The 19,685-nt window shown below is 33.9% G+C and overlaps 2 protein-coding genes across 3 annotated transcripts; both read right to left on the bottom strand.

Moving 5' to 3' along the window:
• Positions 1–412: 412 nt before the first annotated feature.
• On the bottom strand, positions 413–4,757 carry LOC137001437 (uncharacterized). 2 transcript variants are annotated; one of them, XR_010891451.1, is made up of 6 exons: positions 4,594–4,757; positions 4,229–4,405; positions 3,686–3,797; positions 3,453–3,542; positions 2,796–3,004; positions 413–630 (listed from the first exon to the last, which is right to left on the bottom strand). XR_010891451.1 is itself a non-coding variant. In XM_067360276.1 (6 exons), the coding sequence occupies exons 2-6, from the start codon at positions 4,392–4,394 to the stop codon at positions 622–624; spliced, it is 576 nt and encodes a 191-aa protein (XP_067216377.1). In that variant the 5' UTR covers positions 4,395–4,405; positions 4,594–4,750; the 3' UTR covers positions 413–621. The 2 variants fall into 2 exon arrangements, 1 of the variants encoding a protein (XP_067216377.1); XM_067360276.1 differs by having other exon boundaries at positions 4,239–4,405; positions 4,594–4,750.
• A 6,252-nt stretch (positions 4,758–11,009) lies between these two features.
• On the bottom strand, positions 11,010–18,552 carry LOC137001657 (RNA polymerase II-associated factor 1 homolog). Its single transcript, XM_067360765.1, has 5 exons — positions 18,442–18,552; positions 12,029–12,149; positions 11,860–11,960; positions 11,548–11,650; positions 11,010–11,251 (listed from the first exon to the last, which is right to left on the bottom strand). Exons 1-5 carry the CDS (start codon positions 18,550–18,552, stop codon positions 11,010–11,012), a joined length of 678 nt encoding a protein of 225 aa, XP_067216866.1.
• Positions 18,553–19,685: the final 1,133 nt, after the last annotated feature.

The following is a 19,685-nucleotide window of genomic DNA, read 5'->3' as shown; positions in this document are numbered from 1 at the left end:
AAAGAGATGATAATAGGTCAGGGCCTAATAGAGACTAAATGAAATAGATAATTATAAACGTTGTAATATATACAGGGTGTCCCATTTAACTTGAGACAACTAAATATTTCGAAAAATAAGCATTGTACGAAAAAATGTCCCAAATAAACTTTTAATATTATCAAGGGGGACGTCTAGAGATCCTCAAGGTAGAGATCAGACAATAGAATAGGCTCCGCCATGATGTTGTGAAACCGGAAATGACGTGGAATTTTGAAAGTACGCGCCAATATTATAATGTCAATATATCACGTAACACTACTTGTTCATTACAATAAAATACAATTGGTAGAAAAAAATAATTTGTCGTCAATAAAATTGTGAGTCTAAAGTGTGTAAAAATAGACAAAATTGACAAAAGCCGTGCAAAACGTATTAAATTCGAATACAAATTATATTCACCCGAGAATTTTAAGCAGTAGTTCTTTATGTTGACGCAATAAATTCTTTATTATCAAATTTTACAATTCTTCTTACAATTTTTATATTTAATTACAATTTCATAAATAAGTATACAAATACAGTATATACAAATGAGAATAACTGCGATTATTCACCAAGACATAATCTTGCAGTCGATTATTACAGCACCTGAAATTAATAAAATTTAGTTCATAGTGATTAACTATAATTATAATAAGGAAAAAATAAGAAGCATATTTAATAAATTACTTTTATTACATAAGTAAATACTGAATATTTATCACAGAAATTAAGAACTACTTTAATCACAGCATATAATGATGCATCGCCATGCTCTTACTAGAATATGTTACAGTCTTTGGTACAGGCATTTTTCGAAATAATACTTTCATGCGTAACGTGTAATACCGCGAAATAATTTTAGTTTTTAAGTTGTGACATAGTGGAAGAGTAAATGGTATTTTTTGGCAGCTTTCCATAAAGAATTTCTTTAAATTGCCGCTTTCTTTGTGGTTATTCATATATTCACGAAATATTCTAAACTTTGTCTCGATTTGAATAAAAAAACGTAATGTTGCTGCATTAATAAAAAATAAAGTGTTACTTTGACGAGCTCTAATGCGCGTTAATGTACTGTAGTGATAAAAATTTGCATTTTTTGTTCCTGTTGCAAATATACATGCTTTGCAAGCATTTTCGTTTTTAAAAATATTCATTATTAAATAACCAGCTACATGATGCAATTTGTTTATGTCCGTATTATTTAAAGTAATAGTGCGTGTTTTGAGGTACTTGCAAATCTCTGTGTAAATTGCTGATTGATTTGTGTCGTGTGTATCTGAAGTACGGTTTTCTAGTATGACATTTAAAAATTCTGAAAGATACTCTCGGTCATCTTCTTGATAACTACTGTTGCTAACATTTTTCATAAATTGGGAAAAACTAATTAGTTTTAAGTTATTCTTAAATTGAACAGCATTTGGAACAACATTTTTTCTCCTAACAGCAGAAAACAGATTTTCTAGACAGTCTTGAGTAAGACGCGATGTTAAAAGAAATTGAAAGTCACAATCATTTATAAGATATTGCGATAAATCAATTACAGTCAGAGTTGATAAAATTACAGCAGCTTGGAACGGTTTCCAATGACCTTTATCTCCCACAGTTAAGTCTCTAAACAGCACTATTACTTCATTAAGAAAATCTATAGCTTCTTTAAATTTTTCATCTTTTAACTTACTTAAAGCCAATGATAATTTTCGATTTGTCATTAAATCAAACCATTGCCGTACAACTGAAATAAACCATGCAGTACTCTGACGTTCATCTTTTAGATTTTCATGACATAAAAATCGCAATGCAGAACTAATTTCATGGCTCATAATGCTCATAGCATTAGATACTTTCATTTTTTGAAAATGATGCTTATTTCCTTCTACAGAATCTTTCTTCATTTTTGGCGCTAATTTTAAATCACAATTTTCATCTTCTTTTATTACATCAGACAAATAGGAAGCTTTAACATTACAAGTTGGCAAGTTATATTTGTCAACAAAGTATTGCGGTATTTTGAATACTTTGTTAAGTAGAAGTCCGCGAACAATATTTTTTAATGCATGCGGAACATCTGAGCAAAAGTACAATTTACGATTTGCATCGCAAACATGTTTGCAATAATAATTAATCTGCATTGTTCGCGATATTTTTATACCGAATTCCTTCCACATTGACTGATTGTTAGTACCCATATCTGAAATAACAGCTTGGACTGATAAGCCTATATTTTCCGCCTTCGAAATAATTTCGGTTACTATTGATTTTAAAATACCTCCTGGGGTCGTTGTTTCTGTAAAATAATATGCCACGGTCTGCTTCCATCTACCAGCTAACCCAGCTAACATGAAACACAATGCATGAGTTGCAATATTTTCTTGTTTCTTCCCCGATATAGTGACATGTCCATACAAAGTACCAGAACTATGGTCGTAAAATTTTCCCGGAGTAATGGACATTTCATCCAGCACTAACACACAGTTTTTATCAGTTTGTTTTTCAAATTGAGAAACTTTAATCTTTAAAAATTGAAAAATTTCCTCACTTATCCCACTATTAAATTTTAAATTTTCTAATTTCCTGCTTAGAGTTCTAATACTTGGTAAAGGAAAATTTTGGCGTATCAATTCGTTATATCCCATCGTACCGCATGCAAACTTTAGCGAATAAGCCTTAACTAGAGTTTTCTCACACCAACGCGGCATTCTTTTATATTCATTGCAAAGCAATTTTATTTGATTTTTATCAAAAATCTTAGATGCATGCTTATCAAAACGCACTTCTCTTTTTAAACGCTTCAAGTCCTTCTTCATACTTGCAAGTTTTCTTTTCATGTTAGCCCTCAACTGTTCACTTCTTCTTAGTAGCTTCCCCAAATTCTGCGATGTAGTGCAGTTGCAACGTTCAAGCGTTGAATATGTCATAGGCTTACTTAACGTATTTTTGTTGCCAGAATTTAATACAGATCCTTGGGAGTTATCAGTTGTATCTATCAACAATAAATGTGATAATTAATTACAATGTATCTATTTTATCAATCTAATGTACATTTTGTACACATAATAACAAATTTTAAGAGCCGCTTTGTAAAATCTTTCATATCCCTCATTCGCAATTAAAAAAAATCTGATTTAATATTGCTAAATATAATAATTAGTATATCTGATTTTGATATTGATAAAAAATATTGATATTGATTAAAAGCATAAGTAACAAACAAGATCTTCCTGAAAAGTTTGACATGCGGGATGAAATAGTATACTTAATAACAATCACAACAATTAAGAATAATTTCCCATTACAATTCACTTAATATAATATTTGTGATATTTTAACACACATATATACATATATATAATAATCATTATTACACCGCATTTTATTATTTTAACATTTATAACTTTTATAGTCATCGTGATTAATTTCATTACACATACCTGTTGCATCGTTGACTTCATTCATCTTAGAATCCATTTCGCAACCCAAATGCGATGTTCCTTCAGCTTCCAGGAAAGTTTCAGATACATCTATTTATTACGAACTTATACTATTTATTGAAACTTTTATAAAAAATTTATGATTATATTAATATAGTCATTAATGCATCTGCTTATATCACTTTAATATTCATAATTTTTTGAAACATCAAAATATATTTTATTATACATACCTGTTGCAGTCATAGCACTCAGATTTCTAAAAATTGTGGGCACGGCATTTGATTTTAGACATCTGAATTCGCCATTTGGATATTTTTCCCACATATCGGGAGAAAAATGTGCCTGTAAAATCAAATGAGTTAATGTCTTCAACATTATACCTAATATAATTCTTGAATAGTTTTGTAGAAGACAACGACAATCCAATTGCTCCAATTGAAAAATTCTTAATTTTCTTGAATAAATCTGAATACCCATTGACACATTTCCAATCGATTAAAATGTATCAGATTTTAATCGATATCAATCATATTCAATAGTTTTCATCTGTATTGAAATGCATTTTAAAACAGTATCAATCAACATGTATTTTAAATATTTATGAGTTATTGAATATTATTGGTTTTTATTTAATCATAATGGATTTAAATCGATTGGAAATGTGTCGATAGATATTAAAACTTACTTTATCAATTTGTATGTTAATTAATCGAAATCGTTCTTTTTTTACCGAGGTATATCTAATACAGTTACATATACATAATATACATTACTATTATTTACATGACATAAACGCATGTTGTCACAATTTTCCAACCCCAAATCATCACGGTTTATGCGTTCCAACCAAAGTTTCCTCCGTTCTCCTCTTGGAATTCGACACATACGAAATCCCTTTTTTGCAGAATTCGTACAATAATCCGCACAGCAACTCGTCATTTCAAAACATTCTAGACACATAACACATGTTCAAATATGTTTTCATAATAGTACTTTTAGGTTAGATTGCGTATAAAATTATGTTCTTATATATGTATATATTTTTAAATGCATTTTATTCTACTTTAATAAAAATTCTGACATAACAATTTCACTGCACTTCTTACGTAAAAATGTCATAAATAAATAAATTACTTACATCTCTCAGCAAACAACTTTCAATTGCGTTATAATAAAAACGAACGATATACATGTGTTACTATATTCACCATACAATATTTCCGCTTTCACAACAACATGGCGGAGCCAATCACATTTTGATCGGCGGTGTCTGATCTCTACCTTGAGGATCTCTAGGGACGTCTGCCTGTGTAAAAATTAACCTGCCGCCACCGCTCCTTGGGGGTGGGGCGGGTGGCAACTTTGAAATTTTAAATAGGAACCCCTATTTTTTATTGCAGATTCCAATTTCTTGGAAAAAAATACGTAAGTTTTGTCCGAGACATTTTTTTGAATCGTGATAGATGGCGCTGTAATCAGTGAAAATTAGTTTTTGCCATTTTCTCTCACCATCGGGGTGCTTTATTTCGGTGAGTCCCCTCGCCTCTCACTATTCAATTACAATAAATGCTCGAAATGATGACTTTCCATTTCGATGCATTTATTAACTCGAGCTTGGAATGCTTGTACACATGTAGAAAGTGTATCTGGCGTTATTTATGCGCAAGCATATCTAATACGTTCCACCATGTTTTCTCGAGTATTTGGTACTTTTGTATACACTTTCTCTTTAAGGTAACATAAAATTATTTCAACTTTCAAAATTATTTCAAAATTATTTCAACTTTCTTCTCTAAAGATAAATAATCCATTATTTATTTACTGACATAAAGAACGCGTCCGTAAAAAAACAAGTAGCTAGCGTACGTATTACTGAAATTTACTTGACTTGAAATTTAAAGAATCCAGTTATTGAAGAATTGTTCTGACTTAATTTCTTTCATTTATTTTGTTTCTCCTTTTCAGTATTTTCAGTATTTCAGAAATTTACTACATTTGTAGATGCCTCATAGTTTTGGTACGCTAGCTACTTGTTTTTTTACGCGTTCTTTATTTCAGCCATTATTAAATAAATAATGGATTATTTATCTTTAGAGAAGAAAGTTGAAATAATTTTGAAAGTTAAAATAATTTTATGTTACCTTAAAGAAAAAGAGTATACAAAAATACCAAATACTCGAGAAAACATGGTGGAACGTATTAGATATGCTTGCGCACAAATAACGCCAGATACACTTTCTACATGTGTACAAGCATTCCAAGCTCGAGTTAATAAATGCATCAAAATGGAAAGTCATCATTTCGAGCATTTATTGTAATTGAATAGTGAGAGGCGAGGGGACTCACCGAAATAAAGCACCCCAATGGTGAGAGAAAATGGCAAAAACTAATTTTCACTGATTACAGCGCCATCTATCACGATTCGAAAAAATGTCTCGGACAAAACTTACGTATTTTTTTCCAAGGAATCCGAATCTGTAATAAAAAAATGGAGGTTCCTATTTGAAATTTCAAAGTTGCCACCCGCCCCCACCCCCAAGGGGCGGTGGGGGCGGGTTAATTTTTATACAGCCAGACGTCCCCCTTGATAATATTAAAAATTTATTTGGGACATTTTTTCGTACAATGCTTATTTTTCGAAATATTTAGTTGTCTCAAGTTAAATGGGACACCCTGCATAGAAAAGAACATGATTGGATTGAAGCTGATGATGCTTCAATTAGAAAAACACAATGGCCTAGAAACAATATGATACTTACAGAATTTTGTATTTTTGTAACTTAATTAATTAAAGAGGACCGTCGTATGCTGTATACTGAAAGTACGACTGGGGTGATAATGGGCCGTCTTTAGCAAAATCTAACTGATATTTCATTATTTTAGCTTTAAAAAACGCTGTCGTATATATATCATTAAAAAAAAAATATCTATCAATTACCTTTTTTAAAAAAAAAGGTAAAATAAAGGTGCCAAGTACACGCTCTTGTCACAATCAAAACAAATTACTAAAAAAAAAGAAATAATATCTCAAAAAATAACCTTTTCAAAAAAAAAAGGTAAAAAAAAAGGCGCCAAGTACACGCTCTTGTCACAACCAAAACAAAACAGTATTGTTTTACATTTAAAAAAAATTGCCGTATATATTAAACCTATCAAAGAACCAGTCGTATATATTACCCTTTCAAAAAAAGCTGTCGTACATATTAAAACCTTTCAACAAGTAATGCTGTTGTGTATATTAAAACTATAAAAAAATATGATATCAGGAAATGACGCCAAGTGGGATTAAAGAACTATGAAAAAAGTTGTACACTATTTCTATAAAACTCTTCTATAAAACTTTTGTACATAAAGCTGTCGTATATATTAAAAAAAAAATCTAAAAAAATGCTGTCGTACATATATTATTATATTGCATACTATATTTCACCATATTTTACATATACTATACTATATATATTATATATATTATTACATATACTATACGATATATATTATTTATAATATTACATATACTATATATATTATAACAAATTAAACTCATAATTAAAAAAAATAAAAAAATACTAAAAAAATAAAAATATTTTAGCAAAAAAAATTTTTAAATATTAAAAAAATTTTATTAAAATAAAAAAATATTTATTAAAAAACGCAAAAAAACTTGGCGTTGCTACAGTAAACTACATGTTAACTTACATGATGTCAACTTATTACATTATGTCAATTAATCGTCAATTGTTATATTATTACGAATTTTTTTGCTTTATAATATTTTGAGGTGTAGCAACGCCAAGTTTTTTTGCGTTTTTTAATAAATATTTTTTTATTTTAATTAAATTTTTTTAATATTTAAAAATTTTTTTTGCTAAAATATTTTTATTTTTTAAATATTTTTTTTATTTTTTTTAATTATGAGTTTAATTTGTTATAATATATATAGTATATGTAATATTATAAATAATATATATCGTATAGTATATGTAATAATATATATAATATATATAGTATAGTATATGTAAAATATGGTGAAATATAGTATGCAATATAATAATATATGTACGACAGCATTTTTTTAGATTTTTTTTTTAATATATACGACAGCTTTATGTACAAAAGTTTTATAGAAGAGTTTTACAAAAATAGTGTACAACTTTTTTCATAGTTCTTTAATCCCACTTGGCGTCATTTCCTGATATCATATTTTTTTATAGTTTTAATATACACAACAGCATTACTTGTTGAAAGGTTTTAATATGTACGACAGCTTTTTTTGAAAGGGTAATATATACGACTGGTTCTTTGATAGGTTTAATATATACGGTAATTTTTTTTAAATGTAAAACAATACTGTTTTGTTTTGGTTGTGACAAGAGCGTGTACTTGGCGCCTTTTCTTTTACCTTTTTTTTTGAAAAGGTTATTTTTTGAGATTTATTTTACGCCGCTTTAAATAATTATTTCGCCGTTCACTTAAATAATGGTTTCACCGTTGCCGATACTTCAGATTTATTTCACGCCGCTTTAAATAATTATTTCGCCGTTTGCTTTTAATAATTATTTCACCATTGTCATTATACCGATCGCACCGATACTTTTCTACTTATCTCACGCTACTTGTATATTCTTTCGAATTCGCTTCGCACACGCTTCGCATGTACACACGAGCATTGAAGCAGATCATTTGAAGCAAGTCATTTCAACATCTTACTTAATAAACGTTGTTTCTTTACCTTGTTATAAATGAGCCTTTATTTTATTGACATACCCCCAACCAATCGAACCTGGATTCCGGCGAGCTACTCCGCGTCCGCCGAAGCTCACACGGTTTCAACACGATATCTCTATTCTCATCAGTAGGATTCATAACGAGTTTTCCTTCAACGTAGAGAAAACTTTCACACGGCAACGTGTATAAATCCTGTTGTTGTATAGGTATTCGTATCTCATCGCTGTATCCCAACGTTGTGTTAGCGTACGGATTGTACGTGTGCATCTCATATTTCACGATACGTTCGTCGAAGACGGGCTCGTCAACGATGTTGAGTATATCCATCTCTTTAAGCGTTTCTCACAACAAATCCCAACAATTGTAAAAAGTTTACGTTCGTCGTACTGAGCCTCGGCAAATTTTTTTTCTCAATCAAACGCTTTTTTCTCTCGTTCAACACGAGCATTTCCTCGCACCGCGTCGCCGCAAGTGTAGTCTGATGGTAATCTCCTCTCCACGAAAATCAATCAATCATCCGTCTTGATCCACCACACGTAAAGTGATATCAGTAACGCTCCTTGCGATGACCGGAAGGTAAATGATTTGCGCCGGTGTTTCCGAGACTTTATATCCCGGAGGCACGTTGGGTGAAAATTCGTGTATCGTGTGCACCGACTTGTCGTTGGCGTACGCACCCGCGGTAATGCTGCATTCCACTCGAATAATGTTTACGTTGATGATGTTTACCGAGGAGTCTGATTCGTGCCACTTTTTCGGTTCCAGTATACGACCCGTCGAAAATCCCAACAATGGTCCGATGGTATTCGGTTTGGCAAAATTTATTCGAAAAGCGCACATGATTTCACTCTTCATGGTATTAACGTTGGGACGAAGTGACAATGGATAATTTTGCTCTTCACCTTTTCCTCGTTTTTGCAGTATCGCGCGTTTCAGATAAGAAGCAATGGCGTCCAATTCGTACGATCCTTCGGGAATTGTAATTTCTTCGTCATTGTCATCGAAATAAAATTTATTGTTCGCTACTGTCACGTTCGGAATCGTCTTGTAGGTCTCCATCGTGGTTAGGCCGAGCTCGTAGTCTCTATCGCTCAAATCTATTGATGGAAAATAATCCACCGTGAGAACACTGCTTTTACCGCTTAGAGTGAGCGTCAGCGACATTGCCGAGATTCTATCGATGACTGATGTCAATCGATGACGGATCGATTCTTAAATGTCGGAGGAACAGGAGGCACAATTGTCCGCAGATCGTTTGATCGTACGTCTGGTAGACTGTGCGATTGTACGTTATCGTATCGGTGTCTCCGAGGTAGCGTGTAAGCTCCTTCGGCGGTTGCAAATTGCCAAAGCTGTCAAAGTATACGGCGCGATCGCCTCTCTTGGCGTACGCCACCCAATGCGTGCCCGGCCCGTCGACATCGTCCAAATTCACGATACCGCTCTCGTTTCGGTGTATCTCGTCGGGTAAAGCGTATGCGAATACCGTATTTCCAAGGTGTCTACATGTTTCCTCTGCAGCAAAACACGACCAAGCATTCTTGGGCGATCAAAGCCGCGACGCAATTGGAAAAACCGCGATACGTAATCTTTGCTCTCCAAACCGGTCGAAAAAATGTACTGTCTGAAAACGCTGCGCAATTTGACGATTGTAAACTCACCAATGTGAGACTGCATCTAAATTCAGATTTTTATCCGTACGACGACATGAACTTGGATTTCGACAAAAATCGATACGCTATACTGTACAACATGTATGCGCGTTTCCGCAAAGCCTATTATGGACAGGACGATACGTATTTGGATATCGATGATTTCTTGATAACCGGTCCGTTCGTAATCATAGATTGTTCGCGACAAAACGACTCTGTCAAGAACGCCACCGTCGACGTGCGAATAGAATTTGATTGTAAAGAAAATATACCGGCCAACACCACCGCCTATTGTCTCATTATACACGATCGAATGGTCGAATATAATCCACTGAACAACATTGTGCGCAGACTCGTATGAAAAGTTATAAATTAGACGTGTGCGAATGGGAACGTTAGTTTTCCGACGATCGACAACGATGTCGAACGTACCAATTTTCGTCGACTTGCAAGGTTATGCGTTCAACAACATTTTTATTGTGAAAGAAGCAGCGGTACTTCGAGATGGCGAAACGCTATCTCATTACGTATTTCGTGAACACATACCGTGGTATTTGTTGACGAAATCGGAAAAATCGCTGGTGTGTTGGTTACGGATACACCATCACGGCTTCCGATGGGAAGATGGACACGTCTCGTACAGTCGGATGAAAAGCCTTATCAACAATGCCATTGGTACGGAACCGCTTCTGATATACGTGAAAGGACTCGAGAAGAAAAAGTGGCTGCGTGAACTATTGGATGAATTCGTCGAGATTGAAACAATAGATGCGGATTACGAAGATATCGCACGCCTGACGAACTTGAATGTAATCGGAACCTTGCGCTGCGGGTATCACACGAGACATTGCGCTATGCAGAATATTTGCAAATTGTACAAGTGGTGGTTTGAACGTAACAAACGTGTAACACAACAATGATTTATATTAATAAAATGATTTATATCGTATGACTTTTATTCCACCTCAGTTATATGATCCTCATGACATATGATCTGTCGCTTATCTCGCAGTAGGATAGGACGTTGAATAGGATGGGGAAAGATGGAATAATAATAAACATTAACTTATTTAATATGAATAATATTTATTAAAAAATGAAATTTCCATCTTATAAACACTTTCATAAATGTTTTAGATCTCAAATAAAACATCCATTCAACACTTCAGCAAACTTCTTATAAACTTTTAATAAACATCCTATTTTCACCAGGGTCGCCGACCTGATTATTATTCCGACGCCTTTCCGCCGCCGCTGCCGCATCGATATCCTCCGCTTGCCTCGTTTCCTCCTCCTCCTCCTCCGTTCTTTCCTCGCGAGGTTCCTGCGGCGCGCTTTCGAAGTCGTCGGTTTCGCCAGTCGATTCCTCGCCCGACCAAGTTTTCTCCGACTCTTCTTCTCTACCACCACCTGTTTGAACTGCAAAAGTCAAAATAAAAAAATTAATGAATTAATTAAAAAATTTGAGTATGAAAATATAAAATTGAAAAATTTGTAGTGTTAAATCAACTCACCTCTCGATTTTCTTCTTTTTATTTTATTCCCCCGTTTGATAATTGTAATCGGGAGAGTAAGAATTTTACTCCCCCGTTTGATAATTGTAATCGGGAGAGTAAGAAATCACAGGGAGGGCTGTATCCTGTAAAAATTTTAATGTTTAAAAAAAATAAAATTCGAGCATAAAAGTAACTGTAAAAATTTTCAATCTTTCTTACCTCTGTCACCCATTCCCCATCTGTCTTGCGCGTGGTCTTCCTCATCCCCTCCTTCATAATTCTTTTCCTCTTCCTCAGCCTGTAATTCCTCTTCCTGCTCTTCCTACTCGCGAAGTGAGCTCGTCGATTCGTCGCTCACGAGATCGACGAGCTCAGGCGTTAGAACAATTCGAGCGCGAGCTGAAACATTAAATTTTTTTGAAAAATTTCCTAATATAAAATTGATGCTGTTATTTTATTTCATATAAATAATGTATACAACGACTTAAACGAGGGTCCGGCCTCAGGCGAGGTATCTGCTCGACGTCTTACCCCGAGACGTTGAGTAGCTCGCTCGTCATGGTTTTGACGCGTACCACGCGCCACATCCTCCACCACCATGGTTTTTTTTGGTGTTGGATATTGTAGCGTTCCTAAAAAATAATGATTTTAATTTTTTTAAACTTTGTTTTAATATTCATAATAAAAAATAGAAACTTACCATTTTTTACCGCACCATGATAGCAATTCGACAGCCTGGCGATATAGCCTCCCGCATCCTCTTCTTCGTTGTCGTTGAACGCTCGCCTTGTCTCGATTATTTCGCCAGCAATAATCAAGAGCTGGAGATAAATCGAAAAATGCCTCAAACGGAATAAAACCGCAAGCACCGCGCTAGGGCACGCACCCGCAAACTTTGCGAATACCGCATAATTATTATCGTCGTTGTCGGATAACGACGATAAATAATTATCAATGCAGAGCCCGTTTAAGCTACGCGTTAATCGCAAACACGAATCGATCATTTTCCGCAAACTAGACATTTTTAAACGAATAACTAGCTCCCCAGATAATTTCTTACGTTCCACTCGAGCCTTGAGAACAACGAAGTTAATACATCGATGCAATAGTTAATCCCGTCTTATATACCTTTACATCAAAGATGCCGCTAAATCTTATTATAATCTTATTATATTCGCAGATAGCTGACATTCGTATCAATATCCACTATAGTTTACAACAATATAATTCTTTATAATATGCCGAAGACGAGATGTTTCGCTCGACAGTAGCATTTCCTTTTCGAGGAATAGTAATCGCGGATCTAAGGTTTCGCCAGGACGATAGGCGCTAAGCTATTCGTCGCTAACTAACATTCTTATCGATATCCGCTGATAGTTTACAACAATATAATTCTTTATAATATGCCGAAGACGAGATGATTCGCTCGACAGTAGCATTTCCTTTTCGAGGAATAGTAATCGCGGATCTAAGGTTTTGCCAGGACGATAGGCGATAGGCCAGCGTATGATATTTCCATCTATTCAACGTCTATCGTACGTCTTTGAACGTCTCTCTCGTACGTCTATCGAACGTGTATTGAACATCTATAGAACGTTTTTGAACGTCTATTGAACGTCTATAGAACATCTATTGTACGTCTTTAAACGTTTTTGAACGTCTTTGAACGTCTATCGTACATCTTTGAACATCTCTCGTATGACTTTTATTCCACCTCAGTTATATGATCCTCATGACATATGATCTGTCGCTTATCTCGCGAAGAGATTATTCGTAAGAACATCTATCGTACGTCTTTGAACGTCTATCGAACGTCTTTGAACGTCTATCGAACGTCTCTCGTACGTCTTTGTGTCGAGCTGTATATAAGGTGTGCGGAAGAGAAAAATTTATCTGTTCAAAGTGTGCACGCGGTGGAGAAAAAAGTATAGAAAATGGATCGGAATAGAAAAAATTCCGAATACGAGAAGTGTAAAGATTGCGGAGTGTACCACAAGCCGATAGCTGTAGTCGAGCCTCGTCCGAGGACGACTCAAGCGCCTCTCGTCCCCCCTCGTAATCGTGAAAGGCGTTAGAGGCTCAGTTGAAACAATTTTTTTTTCATCTATGCAACATCTTTTACAAAAAATATGAATAAAATTTGTTAATATTAATCTTATTGCGATTTTTTCTCCTTTCACCTCCCATCTTTAAATTATATATTAAGTTTATATTAGAGTTCCTATTAAATTTATATTTTACCGCGGATAATTTGTATTAAAAAGAAAACTTGAAGTATATTATTGGTGTTTAGAATAAATGTATAACTTAATTATTTCACTCTATATTATTCGTCGTAAATAAAAGAAAAAAAATGATTTATATCGTATGACTTTTATTCCACCTCAGTTATATGATCCTCATGACATATGATCTGTCGCTTATCTCGCAGTAGGATAGGTCAGTGAATAAGATGAGGCACAGGAATAATAATTCAAATTATTTTATTGATAAATATTTTTATTAAAAAATGATTAGGTTCGCATACATGGTTCAGTGTTGCATACTCCGTTCTCCCGGTTCTACAAAAAAACATTGTTCATTCTTTTCTTGCACTGAGGTGTTGCATACTCCGTTCTTCCGGTTCTGCAAAATGTGGACGATCGATGTTTGATGTTGAGGAGTTGTGTGTACTTTGTGCGAATGTATCGCTGTCGGCACCCTTCTCTGGATGCATTTTTCTAATTTTTTCAAGTATCGCGGATCTATACTGCTTCGGTATCGTATAATGTATATAGTTATAGTAGCTTGAAGACATCGTTGATTTTAGACTATCCTGAGCACATAACGAGCACAACTTTTGCATCAATATCGGTAGGATAGATTCTTTCAAAAACACCAAAAATTCCTTTTTGGAGTCTTCTAGTACACTGTCGTCAATTTCATTCGTCCATTCGATAAATTGTTGGCGAAATATAGTATCCGGAATATATGGTTTAATGAAGGCAGGAAATGTTGTATACTTTTCAATTATTTCCTCACTGCTTTTATATTTCCTTCTACATTCCCGACATGTTGTTAACCAATCTGTGGGAGTACTCAAATTTTCCTCTCGTAAGGTGAGACTGTCTTCCATCTCTGTAACAAATAAAAATTATTAAAATAAAAATATCCAATTAGTTATTGCGCATTCGAGAAATGTGTATTAAAGATATTTTAAAAATGTGTACTTTACCTATTTGAGTTTGCACTGAGTGCAATCTTTCTTGTACGATGGGGGCCCGTCGATGTGGTCGCGCTGCTACGGCTGGTTGTAGTGCAACGAGCACCGACGATAACTTTGCACTTCCGGATCCGCTCTTAAATGTTCCGGTAGCCTATCCCACAGACACTCAACGTACCGAGCAAAGTTTTGTATAAGAATCAGTTTCGGCACGAATTTTAATTGCTCCGCTGTCAGGCTCAGAATGTCACGTTCGTCCGATAGCGCGATGAACATTTCGAATGTTACCTCGACTTGGTCATGATGGACCTTATATACCCGTTTGTATAAACAATCCTTATCACACCCTCTGATATCTAAGAAGCGGCGCTCAAATGCTGCCTCTTTGTTCTAAATACAGCGATGACGCAATCTGTAAACTTGCACGAACCTGCAAACTATAAACATAACAATGATACATTCTGACAACATGGCGCTCTACTTTGATGCGTAGAAAAAAACCAAAGGATGTAAACAGTTCTCGGAATCCTTATCTTTTCCAGGAATCCTTATCTCTCGATGACTCATGTTTGTATTAACAATCCTTATCTTATCTCTTCCGGGAATCCCCCCACTTCCAGGAATTATTGTAATCTGATACCCGCCACCACTCCAAAATTACCCCCTCTCCTCCAAAACGATGACGTCATTACTCCCTCCACTGTTATCTGATACCTTCCCTCTCTCTCGCACCTCCCCTCGTCATCCCCACTCCTATGTAATCCGATACCCCCTCTTCCCCTTTTCCCCCGTACCCCCCTCAGATCCCTGGGTTTGAACCCCCCCTAGCTATACTACTAAAATATTATTAAACTATATTGGAAGTGTATGTATTATGACATTGGTTAAAAACTCGTCGTATCAATCAACATAAAGATTCTATGTTATAGTAATGAAATCCATTCATCTCCTATCTATTATTTTAAGCAGGGTACTTTATCTCTGTTAGAAAATTTTTTTCATAATAACAGATGTTTAAGTGTTTATTTACCGTGTCCCATGTATTTTCAAGTAAAGAACATGGTTGTGGAAAGTCATTAATACTAAATATAGAATCTGTGTCAACTTCCTAGAAATAAAAAGTAATGTTTAGATATTTCGGAAAACTTTTTCTTAAGATTTGTTTCTATACAATATATATTTTAGTAGCTAATAAATATTACACTATTTTATTACAAAATCTATATATGAAAATTTCTATAAATAACTATATATATTAGAAAATTGATGAAGATTTTTTCTGAATTTTACCTCACTGAGGATGAGCTCTTCATTATTTTTTCGAGAGTTATCACAAGTAAACGTTTCCTCTAATGAATGTATACTTTCAGCACAAGTGCAGCCAATATTTACAATTTGAGCTTCTATTTGTGAGCATATAGCTGCATTTTGCTCCTATTAATACAAAGTAATAAATACATAAAATTGTGTGCATAACTTTATTTGTATTTAAATAATCATATGTCATAATCACAATCATATATGATATTTCTATGTATAGTATAATAAATGCCATGTATAAATCTTATTTGATATTACTATGTATAATATAATAAGTGCCATATATAATTCTTTTTTGTTTATTAAAGATTTAATAGAAACTGTGTGCAGCTAAATGATTAATAAAAATGATAATATACTTAAAATGTCTTAAGAATATAGTTTTTAGTTCTCATAGTTGATATTCAATAAATATTGGGAAAAAGCCTTAATAGCACACGATATTCTGCGTATCATCCCATTTTCATACTCATTCTATTGTGATTATCCGTTAAATACTGAGATCAATCCTATAATATCTTTTGCAGTATTATTCGGTTTTCTTTCGCACACGTATAATCTCAGGTTTGACTCAAACGTACGGAAGTGATACGTACGCACTTCTATCGCGCGCGTATAATCTCAGGTTTGACGAGACCAGCACTAATCTGCGCCATTTACATATGTAATTCCTTTCCCCGCTTGCCCGGCATCAAGTGACACCACGCAACACCACGTATCCGAGGTTTTACTGATATCGAAGGTAATCCTTTTTTCCTTTAAGTTTTATTTCACAAAATAGTGAATAAAGTGTGTTGTGGGTCCAAAGAACCACAACCAATTATTAATAATAAAATATATATATATTAATAAAATATAAGAAAATATCTATTGCATATTAGATTAAGATATCTAATATTCAGTTTCCGGCTCATGCGAGACACCGGATAAATCGCGCAGCGAAAATTAAAACCTAATTCACTTTTTACGCGACAATGCTGACGAACGATCGAATTTCGTCAGCAAATTAGATCGTTAAAACTGCAATCAAGTGCAGTTTCACATATATAAAATCGCCGTCGCGAGATCACGACGGCGGGTCTAAAACTATCAGTCACAAGAAACGGACGTATGTCCGTTGGGACCACAAATCTAGAAGAACGCGAATTATAACAATTCGTTAAAAGTGAATAAGAGTAACTTGGGGCTCCGTGATACTACACTAAGGCAAGGATTCCTGACGGAACCTAGATTACATAGAAGTAAGGGAATTTGTAATGAATCAAGAGATCAATAAATATGTGGAAGACTGTTTTTTATTAAAAAAAACGTCAAAGGATTATTCCCGGATTCCCGGCCTAACTCCTTGGCAGATCCCGAACCCGTGCCCTATCACCAAGGGCACAACAAGTGTAAGAGCTAGATAGTGTTTGTATATGATTTTTGTAATATTTTTATTATTTTTTATGTACTTGTTAAATTATTTTGCTTAAAATATTTTAAGGTTATGTTCGTAAACTTGCATTATAATTGCCTCTCACCTCTTTGGTTCTTGGTTAAATATACAATACATTTTCTTAATTATTTTTTAAACAATGTCTTAAAAAGATAATTTAACATAAAACTGTTTCAGTTCGCAGTATCGTTTCTTTGAAGTTTTCTAGCTTAGGCTTCTAGAACTTTATTTTATATTGTAAGTTTTATGTAAATATTTTTACGCTTACAGTCGTAATTTTGAAATAAAAATATCAATTAATAAGAAATTGACTGATTAATTAACCTAATCTAAATTATCCTATACAATATATGAACGCGCGCGCGTTTCAGCACTTGGCTGTGTAAATGTGTGCATGTATATGTGACCTACTGCACCATTCCCATTTTTATCCTATCTTGATACTGTCTTTAAACTATAGACCTTCCTGCGAAATTCTATGGAAGATGGTACCGCGGACATACGATGATTCCTAGAACGTACTACGTACATTGCAGTATATTTGAGAATGTTCTGAGAATATTACAATTATACTTTTGCGATATTCTCAGATTGTTCTCAGTATCTACATGTGCTGTTAGGGAGGGGACAAGACAAAATTAACACGTCCTTTAAAAAGTCAAAATTTAATCTAAAAATATTTCAATACATGTAATAGTTTTTCAATTATTACAAATAATAAGCAAAGCTTTAGTCAATCTGAAAAAAATCGATAAATTTTTAGATTAGCTATCCCTCTCTGATCTGTTTTAAACTTGGTTTTTTCTATCCATTTGTCATCGCTAAATATGAATCTAGAAGATTTTTTTGGTTTAGAAGATTTTTCGGTCGAACATATTCAGGCTACCATATTAAAAAATATACAAAACAACTTAATTATATGATTCTTCCACATTCGTATTCTTCTAGATTCGTATTCAGTGATGAAAAATATATTTAAAAAAAATCAATTTTTAAGCAGATCGGAGGTAGCTAATTTAAAAGTTTACCAAAAAATCGATCATTATTTTCATCATAGAAATTATAAAAAATTGGTAAACCTTTGTCGTTATCTTATCCCTTTTCCCTAAACAACTAAAATATTTGTTGCAGTATTTCATAGTGCACCTAACCATACCTGTTCAGCAATTTTCCGTTGACGTTTCTTTCTTGAATGTTTCGTTTGCTTCGGCTCTTTTGGATTAGGATCCTTCATCCATTGCTTATATTCTCTTGGTCTTTTTGGCATTATTTTATTCAAATAATTATCTCGGCACAATATTGTGAATGTTATTTGTGAGTGATCTTGTATCAAACAAAATTTCAGAAGAGACTTGTTTAATTACTTTCAATATACACTAGTGTTCACGTCTATGCATAGCAGCTTGTCACTTGTCTGTAAAGATTATTCTATATTAGTCGCATCGCAGCGTCGCAAGCGTCGTAAGCGCATGAAGCTAGCTCGACGCTGATTTGATCGCAATGTTTGCGACTTGCGACTGCCGACTAATGTAGAACGACTTTTATAGAACAGTCCAATCACGGCCTGTATGCTTCAGTGTGGCCAATCAGATCCGTGTTCAAAATGAGCGTATCATGCGATGATGATTGGCAGAAGCACAATTGGTGGTAATCTTACCTAACCTAAGCTAATCAGTGAAATAAGCATATATGCCTTTGTAATGCAAAAGTTTTGTGTATTTTATGAATTTAGTTATATATTTGATTAAAAAAATTGATTCTTTTATAACGTTTAAGTTTTTGATGTTTAACTCTGACTTCTAACATGAAGTGGGCTCACGTTAAATACGATCTCGACGGATCGTCAGGGGAAGTCCCGTTTTTCTTCATAGAACATTCAACAACGGAAGAAGTTTGTGAGAACTCCTGGCGACATGTTTTTTGGAGTAATCATCCCAATATTACTCCTGAAAGTTTATTAAAAAAGCAAGGAAAAATTGCTTACGTAGACAAAATAAAAAAAAGCACAAATAATCGACGTAATATTTGTAGATATTATTCAGCAATAATTTTACGAATTAAAGATATGTAATTGTATTATTATATAATTAATTGTATTATTTATATATAATTTTGCTGTTATAATTATATACTGATGTTTAATTACGCGTGCGCGCGCGCGCGCGTGTGTGTGTGTGTGTGTGTGTGTGTGTGTGCATTATTAAATTAAAATTATGTTATTATTTCATATACTAATTCTGTCTGAAGACTCCCAAGAAGAATTGTATAAATCTTTGAAAGCAGAAAGAGTTAAAGCAGCTTCAGTTACCTGTGCTTCATCTTTGGAAACCATCATTTCAGAAGATATAATATAAATTCTATAAATTCTGTATAGAATTCTTTATAAAATCCTTCTATAAA

This window comes from Linepithema humile, chromosome 8, assembly GCF_040581485.1.
Source record: "Linepithema humile isolate Giens D197 chromosome 8, Lhum_UNIL_v1.0, whole genome shotgun sequence".
Classification (NCBI taxonomy): Eukaryota; Metazoa; Arthropoda; class Insecta; order Hymenoptera; family Formicidae; genus Linepithema; species Linepithema humile.
The sequence above is the reverse complement of the archived record's forward strand: the minus strand, read 5'-3'. Positions and strand labels throughout refer to the sequence as shown.

Coding starts and splice junctions, on each gene's coding strand:
- LOC137001437 (XM_067360276.1), bottom strand. CDS start 4,394: ATGACGAGTTGCTGTGCGGATTATTGTACGAATTCTGCAAAAAAGGGA. Junction 3,543..3,685: donor GAGTGCTATGACTGCAACAG/GTATGTATAATA, acceptor CGTAATAAATAG/ATGTATCTGAAACTTTCCTG. Junction 3,005..3,452: donor TGAAGTCAACGATGCAACAG/GTATGTGTAATG, acceptor TATTGTTGATAG/ATACAACTGATAACTCCCAA.
- LOC137001657 (XM_067360765.1), bottom strand. CDS start 18,552: ATGCCAAAAAGACCAAGAGAATATAAGCAATGGATGAAGGATCCTAAT. Junction 11,651..11,859: donor GAGCTACTCAACGTCTCGGG/GTAAGACGTCGA, acceptor CTTCGCGAGTAG/GAAGAGCAGGAAGAGGAATT. Junction 11,252..11,547: donor ATGGGGAATGGGTGACAGAG/GTAAGAAAGATT, acceptor TGACTTTTGCAG/TTCAAACAGGTGGTGGTAGA.